Source organism: Xyrauchen texanus, chromosome 24 (genome assembly GCF_025860055.1).
Source record: "Xyrauchen texanus isolate HMW12.3.18 chromosome 24, RBS_HiC_50CHRs, whole genome shotgun sequence".
Lineage (NCBI taxonomy): Eukaryota > Metazoa > Chordata > Actinopteri > Cypriniformes > Catostomidae > Xyrauchen > Xyrauchen texanus.
Window position 1 is genome coordinate 2,088,706 of NC_068299.1, and position 12,633 is coordinate 2,101,338.

The window sequence follows — 12,633 nt, forward strand, 5'->3', positions numbered from 1 at the left end:
CATTCCATTGCTGTTGACAGCGAATCGCTTTTCTTGCCGCTAAAAACAAACATTTTGGAGGGAAAAGACTAAATATAAATGGAATCAGTACTTTAAATGCTTTATATCAAAGATGAATGAAGCTGCGTACACACTGCCAGCGACACCGCGCGAGACAGCGACACCATCCCATTCATTTTCAATTAGAGCACAGCGACTTCCGGCGACACGAGCTGTAGCGACCGTTGGCGACTAGATGTGGGCGTGTCCAGCGACGTGACAAAGTTGAGACAAGTTCAACTTTATTCAAATGAAGAGCGACCAACGGAAGCGACAGCCAATAGGAGAGAAGATGGGAGGGCTCACGTGATCCTTCTCTTTCTCTCTCAGCTCCTGCAGTAACGGAAAGATGGATGAAAGGATAATTCTTGCTGTTAGCAATTTTCCAGTGCTCTATGATATGGATATGGTATATCCAGCCGCAGCTCTTGCACCAGCCGGTGGTACTCGCCGTGCTGACTCCGAGATTGAATGGTTTTGTGGACCCAGACAGACCGGCGTTTGCGTTTTCGCCGCAGATAAACAGCCGCTATGGCAAAGAGCACGCCTTGTTTCTCATTCAACTTTGATATAAAGCATTTTCTGTACTGATTCCATTTATATTTATTCTTTTCCCTCCAAAATGTTTGTTTTTAGCGGCAAGAAAAGTGATTCGCTGTCAACAGCAATGGAATGACATCCGTGAATGTCATTTATAAACGTTACTAGGCAACCAGTAGTGGGAACGCCCACTAGCGACTTCACCGCCAGTCACACTGAAGAAGAAAATGCAGCATCCGAATAAACATTAAAATTGTGAAAGATTATGGAATCGTAGAAGAGCAGAAACAGATGGTGTTTCTCGATAGTGTATCACATTCACTCCCTCTTATCATGATGAATCACTGTAATCTTTTCTGTATGTTTATAATAATCAGGCTGGTGGGGAAATAAAGTTTGACACATGGTTTATATCAGAATCAGAAACCAAATGAGCTTAATTGCCAAATTCACGTACACATACAAGGAATTTTTCTTGGTGACAGAAGCTTCCAGTGCACAAACAATACAACAAGATGTAACAGAGATAGCAAAAATAATTGAATAAAAATCATTTTGTTCAAATGTCTGTGTTATTGTCTTATTGGGAGTCTGTCTGTATTGTATAATACTCTGGGAAACTTCACAAGATTGTGGGAATTGTATTAATTTAAATTCAAATTAATTTGGCTAGCCTTGGGTATTGAATCACGTGTCACTTGAAAACAAAAAGAGGGTCAGTTGTGGATATATTTGTCCGAAAATCTTCCTTTATTTTCTGAAGGTTTTCATTTATACAGGTTGTTGCAAAAGTTCTGATTTTATATCGTTGTAATGTTTTGTTGCAAGAATAATAATAATAATAATAAAACAGGATATTACTAAAATTATTATTATTATTACTATAGTTTTACTTTATTTTTAAATACACAATAACGTTGTAATTATGTTCATTCTTTAATGACTGTCTTTCTAATCTGGAGATTGTTGTAACAAGAGCAATGCTGTTTCTAGGATGGTTTTAAAGTATTTATTTATTTACAGTTTTATAGGCTCTTTTTTTTTTAAGCAAAATTCTGTTTACTCTTTCTGTTCAGCGTTTACTCTTACTTACTCATTTTAAGTTTAAGTAAGGAAAATGCTGATATCTCCAAAATGACAAACTGTACATTTTAGAGTTTAAAATGGTTGTAATTTATACGCTGGCACTGTAAAAAAAAATAATAATAATAATATATATATATATATATATATATATATATATACAAACTTCTGTTAAATATAATGAATGAAATGAAGTTCTACTGTAGTGTTTCTTCCAGGAGCAATGACCAATAAACATGTAGAGACAGCGCTCAAAATGACTCACATAAACACTAAACACCGTCATGGTAACACATGTGAGATTTAAATAATGCAGTAAACATGAACTAAATTACATCAAATATAACACAGAACACCCCAGTGTACATAACTGATATTAAAAACAAGAAGAAACAGAACTATTCCCATAAAATATAATGAAATGTAATGGGTCATGCAGGGAATTGTGGGAACGCCCGATTACTGTTTTTTACTGTAATTTTAACAATACTTTACTGTAAAAAGGGTACATGTACTCTCATGTTCTTTTTACCATTAATTATACAGGAAAATCGTTCTTTTTACATTTAAATTATTTAATTTACATCATTTTATTGTAAAAAGTACTGTATTAACTTTTAAAATATATTAAATCATTTTACAGTTAGTATATGTTAATTAATTAACATTTTATTTCTGTAGCATTATTACACTATTTTACTGTTAAAATGACTGACATTTTTTACAGTGTGCCCTTTAAAATATCTACCATTATCCAGGATAGTTTCTTAGATTATATTTACAGTATTTGCAGTGACTTCCACTTGAAACTATACATTTATCTTTGAAACCGTCTTAAACCAGAATTCAACTTGATAAAAACTGCCCAAACCCATTATCGTGTCATTTAAAAAAACAACAACAAAAAAACTTGCATACTAAAAATGTTTTCCGAAAAATAAATGTTATATTATATTCCAAAAAGGGCCGAAATGAGTGCGGTGCTCATTTTGTTATTAGATCTTTACAAATAAGTGACGTCATGTGACAATGCGTAAATCAAGTTCATCGTGACGAATCGAAACCTATGTATGTGTTCCACCAAAGTCAATCTAGCAAGTCAGTCCACTGTCGGCCATCTTTGGAACAATCTCGGGATGGTATTTCCAGTCATGCCAGTGCAGCTCCTATCTACATGAATAGAGAAAGACCAAAATCTTTGGTTTTCGGTTGATCAAGACGATCAGAGAATATAAAATCTGACAATACTGGTATCGAAAATTGGGATATTTTACCTCACATTACGTTAAAAAACGAAATTTGCCTGGCTATTTATAGCTAATGCGCATGCGCGTTCTAGAGTTGGTTGACAGGTGTTGTCTGTATCTAAAAAGTGATTCTATATTTTTTCTTCCTTTCTACATCCGCTGGGCGTTCCAATTTCTCCCATTCATTTCACTAGAAGTGGCCCGTCTCTGCTAAATAATCTCTGCTGTTGAGTTATTATTGGATTGATTGACACAGGCGTAAACCAAGTTTATTGTAGTGACGTCTCGAAACCTATAGTTCCGTATGTGCCACTGTTAAAACCGAACATTTAGAGCTCTTTGGTTCAAATAAGAAGGCGAAGGAAACAAAACTGAAACTGAAAGGTGAAGAAGGCGATAGAAATACTCGCGGACAAGCTCTGAAACGTAGTTCTCTCGACAGACCAAGGCGGCGCAGCAGATCTAGTTTAGTCTAGTTTACATGCTTGAACTGCATTTAAGTCATTGAAATCATGTCTGTTAGTGCCGATAATGAAATGAAGAAAATATGTGATTTCTTGAGGCAAAACGGCGAAAGCAGCGCTTTGAAAATCGCTAAAGGCGTCGGACTCCTCAAACCCACCGTAAACAAACATTTATACAGTTTGCTGGAGTTGAAATTGTTGAACAAATCTGACGGAAAGCCTCCTGTCTGGTCTCTAAACGAGGCGACGGTTACTGACATTACACCAGCACTGAAATCTGAGGCTACAGCTGATGATAAAACCGTGATAGAGCTGTTGAGATCCAGAGGAACAGAAGGGTTGACACCCCTTAAAATCGCTAAAGAAGTCGGACTCTACAATTCCACCTTAAACAAACATTTATACAGCTTGGACAGATCTGACGGAAAGCCTCCTGTCTGGTCCCTAAACGAGGCGACGGTTACTGACATTAAACCAGCACTGAAATCTGAGGCCACAGTTGAAGATAAACCCGTGATTGAACTGTTGAGATCCAGAGGAACAGAAGGGTTGGCAACCCTTAAAATCGCTAAAGAACTGGGACTAACACCAAAAACTACAAAGAAACAGCTGTACAGTTTGCTTGAGAAGGGCGAAGTACACAAATCTGATAACAAAATATGGACTTTGTGTGATGAGAATAGAAATGGAAATCTACAGAAAGAGATGTACTTTTTTTATTTATTATTATTATTATTATTAGTATTATTAAAACCCAAATGAGTGAGTCCAGCTTAAGGTGGTAGCTGTTTTTGGACATGGTTGCTGGTCGAAGCTGGTCTTTAGCTGGTCCTTATCTGGTCCAAGCTTGGTGACCAGCTACCAGCTTGTTAAATGCTCAAGGTGGTAAAGCTGTTTTTTGGAATATGGTAGCTGGTTGACCAGTTAACAAGCTGGTAGCTGGTCTAAGCTGGTCACCAAGCTTGGACCATAATTGGACTGCATAATTTCTGGTAGTGGGGTCCGCGCTCTCCCCTAGTCATTCGTTTAAAAAAAGAAAACTATCTCTGTTGTGTTTGTCGGGCATGCTCTCAATTGAGGTGCTTCCCATAAACGCGAACCTGATCATTCGTTTGGGGCAGTGGTGGCTCAGTGGTTGAGGCTCAGGGTTACTGACCAGAAGTGGTGCTGGGGCTCAAGCCCCAGCACCACCAAGATGCCACTGTTGGGCCCTTGATTAAGGCACTTAACTCCAGGTTGCTCCGGGGGGATTGTCCCTGTAATAAGTGCACTGTAAGTCTCCCAACTTGGACCAGCTATTGACCATCTAAAGACTAGCTTGAACCAGCTACCATGTAAAAAAAAACAGCTTGAGCAGGTATGGCAATCTGGCAGCTGGTCTAAGCAGGTCTCCCAACTTGGACCAGCTACTGACTAGGTTGAAGACTGGCTTGGACCAGCTAAAGACATGCTTGGTCCAGTTAAAGACCAGCTTGAACCAGCTACCATGTTCCAAAACATAGCTAACGGCTTAATCTGTATTTTTCAGTAGGCATAATTGAGGATTATTGATTTGGGTTATGAATTGGAAATTAGGTTTATTTGATTGTTTTCTGTTCTTGTTTCCCAGTAAATCGTGTGCACAAGACTTTAGACTGGCCTCAAATTCAGGGTAAGCATACTGGTTTTATACAATTTTGTCTTCAACTTTCCTATACTATTTTAGCTGACAATCACTTTCAAATATAACTATTGAAAAAGTTAAATTAAGATTTAAATCTATTTGCGAGAGAAGTGGATAAACCCTTAAAGGGTTAGTTCACCTAAAACTTAAAAATATCCCATAATTTATTCACCCTCAAGCCATCCTAGGTGTATATGACTTTCTTCTTTCAGCCAAACACAATCTGAGTTATATTAAAAAATATCCGGCTCTTCCAAGCTTTATAATGGGAGTGAATGGTACCCCAGACTTTGAAGCCCAAAAAAGCGCATCCATCCATCAAAACAATAATTCATACTGCTCCAATGGGTTATTAAAGACCTTCTGAAGAAGCGATGTGTTTTTGTAAGAAAAATGTCCATATTTATAACTTTATAAACTATAATGGATTATTGTTTTGATGAATGGATGCGCTTTTTTGGGCTTCAAAATCTAAGGTACCATTCACTCCCATTATAAAGCTTGGAAGAGCCAGGATATTTTTTAATATAACTCCGATTGTGTTTGGCTGAACGAAGAAAGCCATATACACCTAGGATGGCTTGAGGGTGAGTAAATTATGGGATAATTAACATTTTTGGGTGAACTAACCATTTAAATGCACAGATGTTTCACCAAACATTATTAACATGCCGTGAAAACTATTTGCCCTATCCTGATTTCTTCTGTTTTTGTGAATTTATCATACTAAATTGTTTAAAAAATTCAAACAAAATCCAACATAAACAAGTTCTTCAGTGACCCGACATGTACAGTATATCTATCACAAATGGATCTACAAAATGCCCAGATAGGGTGAAATTTCAAAGCATTTTCAAGACTAATAGAAAATAATAGAAATAAGTATTTTCTGATATATTTTGATGTTTAATTTTTCGCATATCAAAGACATGATTCAACAAATCTAGAACAGGATTTATTACTTCCACACTGAAGTTTCATGAGACGCAACTGACTGTCAAACACACATTGAGCGACACATGACACATAAGATACACAAATGTGTTTTCTCAGGCACTTATTGAGTCTAAAGAGATGCACAGATTACATTATTTCAGTAATAAACCCAAATAACAATATCCAAATCATCCTGTTCATGTGTTAAACTTGCTATAGTTTACTTCCACGTTATATAAATCAAGTCAATCACTGAATCATCAGCATGAAATGCAAATAGCCTGTATAATATATACAGTATGTGCACATGCATATGGAAAACTGATAATTCACCATTATCATAATTTATATTTGTCTTGTAATAAACTAAGAAATAAATCTCATGTGATACTAAACTTATATAGATATTAAATAATCATAAAAATATAATTTATAGAAGCGCACTATTGCACTATTCAGAAGAGTAAGATTGAGGCATACTAAAGACGTGTGGGCTTAACTCCAAAAAATGTATAAGGGTATAGGGGGTGGGATCAGGTCCCGGGTCACTAAAAACCTCAGGTATGAATTTAAGGGTTATAATGAATAGTCAAGGTGTAATGAAGAATGTTCATGCTGTTATTTTCCATACATTGAAAGTGAACGTTGACTGGGAAAAAGTCCAAAAGAAAAAGCAACATAAAAAGTTGTCCTTTCGTCTCATGCTCTATATTTGCTACAAGTCTGCTACAGCCATATGATAGTGTTGAGTGAGGGACAGTCTGAAATTGTATGGAAAAGAGCAGCTTGGACATCCTTATATACATATAGAAAGTCATAAAGTTTAATAAATAATCCCTCACATGTTTTGAATATAGGAACGATACATAATGCATTTTTGTTGCATGTATGTTGTTGTTTGACATATTTATGTATCTGTAGGTTATCTCAAAATTTTGAAGAGATCTCAACGCTTGGTGAAGGAGGCTATGGCCATGTTTACAAAGTGAAGCATAAATATGATGGCAAGATCTATGCTGTGAAGATAGTCGACTTTACTGGGTAAGTTTATGGGTAGCTGACATGACATTTCAAGCAGTTTAAGCAGCATCCTCCTGTATCACATACTATAATTCATGCAAACAATTGTTGTTTTACAATTCTTATATAATTTGTAGATGTGTCACTTGCATGACTACACCGAAGGACTAACTGAACTGCAAAAAGGCAATTTTGACAAATAAAATTTGGGGAAGAACAAAAGCCAATTTTTACTTAATTTTTCCACTTCAAACAGGAAAGCTGATTCTGAGGTGAAGGTATTGGCTCGACTTGATCATCCAAACATTGTGCGTTATATGACATGCTGGACAAGTTCTGACAACTGGACGCCAAACAAGGACATGTCTATGTAAGCAAGCTTACAATGATTGTGATAGAACCATTCAGTACTTCTCAATAGTGACGTTTGTGTGTCTTATTTTCAGGGCATCATCTTCCTCAGATGGAGTGACCTTTGAGAGGCCCAGTCGTGAACAGAGTGATGATGTCACATCACGAATGGAGAGTCTGGATCTGACAGCAGAGTGTGTACAGTAGTCTTCTTCTCTGACCGTTGTTCAGTCTGCTCATGTATAATGTTTTTTAAAAGAGGTTTAAGAGAATCATTTATCATGTTTTGCCATTCAATTTGTGTTATACCATGGTCTATCTGAATGCTCTATTCTGATTGGCTGAAATGCATGCATGCACGCCATTTTGACTTATTAATATGAACACGATAAAGATAAAAAAGTAAATATTGCGCATTCTTAGGAGTGCCAACACTTCTTCATTGTGTAGCTATGATATTTTTTACAGAGTGTGTAGTCTCCAAAAATAATGATTGTTCATTTTTCCAGTTAATCGCTCATCTTTTTATGAATTAATTCAAAATAAATGTAACATTATCGCTCTACTTCATCTGTTTATGTCTGATTTAGAATGGGTTAACTCTACACAGTAGAACTAACGTCCAGTAGATAAAGTTAAAGTTCTTCCAGTAAAAATTTGAGCTTCAGAAATCAATGTTAGCTTTAACTTTTTAATGCTAGTCACCGTGGTATAACTGGGATAATCCATGGCTAGGTGTGCGTTAAACTATATAAATGTACTCTGCGTAGCCATCACCTAGCCATGGATTATCCCGTAATCGGACGCTGAGATGGACCTTTGAGGGTAAACCATTCTGCCCAACAAAGGCAAAACACAGCAACTACACTGAAACTGAGAAAGATCTCTTTAAAGTGATTTTTATGTGGTTACTACAATTTTCACTGTCTGTTTTCTCTGAATATGTGCATAGTTGACCTTTAAATATGTGTATTATTGCGTTTATTTGTAGCACAGCACGATTAATGGATATGTTTTACTGTTCTCAGATCAACATTCACTACTGAACCATCGGGAAGCCACAGTACACACAGATTGGGTCCTTTAAATCAGTAAGTATTAATCTTCGGCATGTACCGTTTGTGCTAGAGACTTTGAATGATACCTCAGATCATGCATGTTGTTGAGGAGAGGTGTGCTATTTCCTTTTCTAAGCGGCCTGACTTGTGATTTTTCACCTTGCGGATGATAAAACTGGTGAATAAACTGGGACCTGAGGCCCGTTAAATTCTAAGGGTCAGAGAGAGGGTAGAAAATGGTCTTGAAAAAACGAAATTATGATTTTTGTTTGCAAGAAACTTAAACGTTACATATTTAGTAAACTTCAGGGAAAAATAAATGGGAAATGGTATTCACTTAAATGGCACCTTTTTTAACCTTAGCGGTTACCAAAATGCTTTACACTGTGTCCCATTCACACTCACTCACATTCACACACCAATGACTGCAGAGCTGCCATGCAAGGCGCTAGCATGCCATTGGGAGCAACTTGGGGTTCACTGTCTTGCCCAAGGACACTTCGGCATGTGGAGTCATGTGTGCTGGGAATCAAACCGCCAACCCTGCGATTAGCTGACAATCCGCTCTACCACCTGAGCCACAGCCACGTAAAATGATATTGTAACTGGTAAGGATGGGAAAGGGGGAACCGGCTGAGCTGGTGCCTCTGGCTCGTCCTCCTCACCACAGATATGTATGATATTAAAATACCTGTTCTGTCTCTGTTTAAACAGAAGAATGTATTTGTATATTCAAATGGAGTTCTGTGAGGGAGGAAAGCTGACTGAATGGATACAGAAGAGGAATCTTACGGAAAAACAGAGAACGCTGGAAATCTTTTCTGAAATAGTTACTGGAGTGGAATACATCCATTCGAACAATCTTATCCACAGAGACTTGAAGGTATTTTATTTTGGTATTTTATAAACCAATTTATTTTATTGAGCATTTTAATCGAAAGTTTCCTCATGTGTACTTTCATTTTAGCCTGATAATATATTGTTTGGCGCTGATGGCAAAGTCAAGATCGGAGACTTTGGGCTTGCAGCTGCTCTGACGAATCACAATGGGGTTGATATAGAGAGATCGAAAAGAAAAGGAACACCACAATATATGAGTCCAGAACAGGTGATATTTTAATTCTCAAAGTTTATTATGACTGTATGACAGACAGATCCTGCCCCAAACTCATGCCATTGGTTGAGCTACGTCCGGCTGGTCAAGATGCTTAAACGGATGTAATGAGCGTCACAGTGGCCACGTTTACATGCAACCAAATAATCCGTTTACAATTCAACTGATTCAGGTGCAATTTTTATTTATCTATTTAGACCAATTAGTCATGACCGAAACAACTAGGTCACGAGTACAAGCGGCCGAAATGGGCTTCCTCAGAAGGGTGGCGGGCTTCTCCCTTAGAGATAGGGTGAGGAGCTCAGTCATCCGTGAGGAGCTCGGAGTAGAGCCGCTGCTCCTTTGCGTCGAAAGGAGTCAGTTAAGGTGGTTTGGGCATCTGGTAAGGATGACCCCTGGCCGCCTCCCTAGGGAGGTGTTTCAGGCACGTCCAGCTGGGAGGAGGCCTCGGGGAAGACCCAGGATTAGGTGGAGATATTACATCTCCACACTGGCCTGGGAACGCCTCGGGGTCCCCCAGTCAGAGCTGGTTAATGTAGCTCGGGATAGGGAAGTTTGGGGCCCCCTGCTGGAGCAGCTGCCCCCGCGACCCGACTTCGGATAAGCGGTTGAAGATGGATGGATGGACCAATTACAAAAATACATAAAAATGTGCAGCAAAGCTAAGATACATCCTGTAGCGACTCGTCCGCAGCTGTTGCTTAAAGTCCCAATTATTTTGTTTCCGTTCCACATCTGTAAACACCTTTAAGGACAGCTCTCACCCACATGTCTTCATGCTCGCATCAGAGATGCCAGCGGTTAGATTGGAGGAGGAATGGGCATGAGGGAAATACATGGTTAAGTCAGACAGGATGTTAGACGCTGCTTCTAATTCTTTGTTAGCCGAGAAGAATGAGTAACAAAAGAAGAAATCTTTTGGCATATTTTTTAGATATCTCAACAAAGCAAAATCGGCAATTACGGACTTTGGTGCCTTTCTCAGCCTTTCTCCGCTTCTTCAGAACGCAACGACTGACGCTCTTGCACAGAATTTTGGTTCAGCATACATGTAAATGAACACTTGTATCGGATTGCAACATTTAGGGGTACATTCGGAATCTGCAATCGGATTGAATTGATTCGGATTGTCGAAAATGAGTGCATGTAAACATAGCCAGTGTTTACACTCTTCAGGGACATCAACAGCTGATTGAGTTACACTTTGCATACTATTATGGGATAGGAGAAAGTATTTACGGTGTGCATACAGTATATATTTTTATTGTAAGGCTTAAAGAAATGCATTCGTTGCAAAAACAATATATTTTTTAATTGTTTACCAAAGGAAAATCAGCGGAAATATGATGCAAAAACAGACATATTTCCCCTTGGACTCATCTGGTTTGAGATGATCTGGAAATTGTCTACTGGCATGGAGAGAGCAATGGTGAGTAGTGTTTATTACATTCATAATTAGCGACAGTATTCACAGTCTTTAGCAATATCTGCAAAATGTGTCTTCTTTTGTCACGGATTACATTTGTGGCTTGTCTTTATGTAAATATAATGAGTTTAAGTAACTTTTAGATGACACTGTGATGATGATGATGATTAGTATTGCTTAAAATTGCAGCTCTGGCCAGATCTGAGAAATCAAAGGTTTCCTGAGGGATTCTGTGAGGAATATCCGACTGAAGTACGAGACGTTATTTTATCTTTTAGTAAATACTGACTTCTCAAACTTTCTCGGCTTATCGTTTCACTGTTCTTCTCTTGCAGAATAAATTCATTTTCAAGATGTTGTCACCCACACCAGAGGACAGGCCACATGCAAAAGAAATAAAAGAAAATCTGGTCACATTTTTCTCTCTTGATCAGAATTGGATAACCCAGAGAACGATTTGAGTCTCTCTGTCTGTCTCTCTCTCTGTCTGTCTCGCTCTCTCGCCCTCTCTCTCTCTCTGTCTGTCTGTCTGTCTCTCTCTGTCTGTCTGTGTCTCTCTCTCTCTCTCTGTCTGTGTCTCTCTCTCTCTCTCTCTCTCTCTCTCTCTCTCAATTTTTAAATTTTAAAGTACTTTATTGGCATGATTGTGTTTACATACAATATTGCCAAAGCGTTAATAGACAAAACAGATAATGACAAGACAAATAACAATAAAACTAGAATTAAAATAAGGTGTCAATGTGTCTCACTCTCTTTATTGAAATATACACACCAGTTTCTAAGGGTCTTAATGTTTGATACTTTTATACTTTTTAACATTATGACATTTTGTCAGTCAGCAGCTTTTGCTATACTTTGATTTGATTGATCTATTTAATGATCTTTGATTAACTCACATGGTTGTAAATATATAATGACAATTTAAAGGAAGTGTCTTTTACTTGAAGTCCGATGATGTCTCTGATGTCTGAAAACAGAAGTTATAATCGATGTATTTTTTTACAGATTATTATATCAGAAAGTCCTCTTGGATTTTAAAATGTTTCAGTTCAAATTTGTGGAAAATATCTTGTAATGACGTCTTGTGGTTATATTATGAAAAGATTAAGAGGAAAGTATCTTCACATTGTTTCCATAATGTTTAGTTTTATAAAATAAAAAGGTATTTTTAAAAACGATTGTGTGGCATGTTAAGCCAATCGGCTCGCATGGTGGAAGCTGATTGGTCCTTTGACATGTAATCAAGTAGCCTTAACTCCTTAATAATGTTTTTCATTTCTTTACATTTTTGGGACATGATGTGATGGGATGTGCTTGTGCACGCACGTGTGTGTTTTATTGTATGTAGACACTGTGTTATTTTATCATATAATGACCTGCCTGGGGACTGTGGATGAAAATTGTCTTTGGCTAAATCCCGAACAATGGATGAAATGGAAACGTTTATGTTAAAAATTGTACATGCTCCCTTTTCAAATAAAGAACTAAAGAAAAGAGAATAAACTTGCCTCTCTCTCTGTCGAACATTTAAATTGCGCAGTTTCGCAGATGAGCCAGTTTTAATGCAGCACGCTGCGTGAGTTTTTTACACTTAAAATGTTTTTTGCTCAGGTGCTTGTTGGGGATTTTGTTTTATCTGCTTTTGGCCATTGCACATAGAAGTGGTATGCATTACACGGGCAGTGGTGGTTC

The 12,633-nt window shown here is 37.6% G+C and overlaps 1 protein-coding gene across 2 annotated transcripts; it reads left to right on the forward strand.

The window, feature by feature from the left end:
- The first annotated feature begins 3,066 nt into the window (after positions 1 to 3,066).
- pkz (protein kinase containing Z-DNA binding domains) lies at positions 3,067 to 12,432 on the forward strand. Of its 2 annotated transcripts, XM_052089567.1 has the most exons (11): positions 3,067 to 4,080; positions 4,983 to 5,024; positions 6,894 to 7,013; positions 7,249 to 7,362; positions 7,439 to 7,537; positions 8,372 to 8,434; positions 9,116 to 9,284; positions 9,369 to 9,509; positions 10,843 to 10,944; positions 11,131 to 11,193; positions 11,277 to 12,432. In XM_052089567.1, the coding sequence occupies exons 1-11, from the start codon at positions 3,422 to 3,424 to the stop codon at positions 11,400 to 11,402; spliced, it is 1,698 nt and encodes a 565-aa protein (XP_051945527.1). In that variant the 5' UTR covers positions 3,067 to 3,421; the 3' UTR covers positions 11,403 to 12,432. The 2 variants fall into 2 exon arrangements, with proteins under 2 accessions (XP_051945527.1, XP_051945528.1); XM_052089568.1 differs by lacking the exon at positions 8,372 to 8,434.
- Positions 12,433 to 12,633: the final 201 nt, after the last annotated feature.

Excerpts from the sequence above, each read along its gene's own strand:
- pkz (XM_052089567.1), top strand. The coding sequence starts at position 3,422 with ATGTCTGTTAGTGCCGATAATGAAATGAAGAAAATATGTGATTTCTTG. Across the intron at positions 7,538-8,371 it reads AGTCTGGATCTGACAGCAGA|ATCAACATTCACTACTGAAC; the intron begins GTGTGTACAGTA and ends TACTGTTCTCAG. Across the intron at positions 9,510-10,842 it reads AATATATGAGTCCAGAACAG|GAAAATCAGCGGAAATATGA; the intron begins GTGATATTTTAA and ends TGTTTACCAAAG.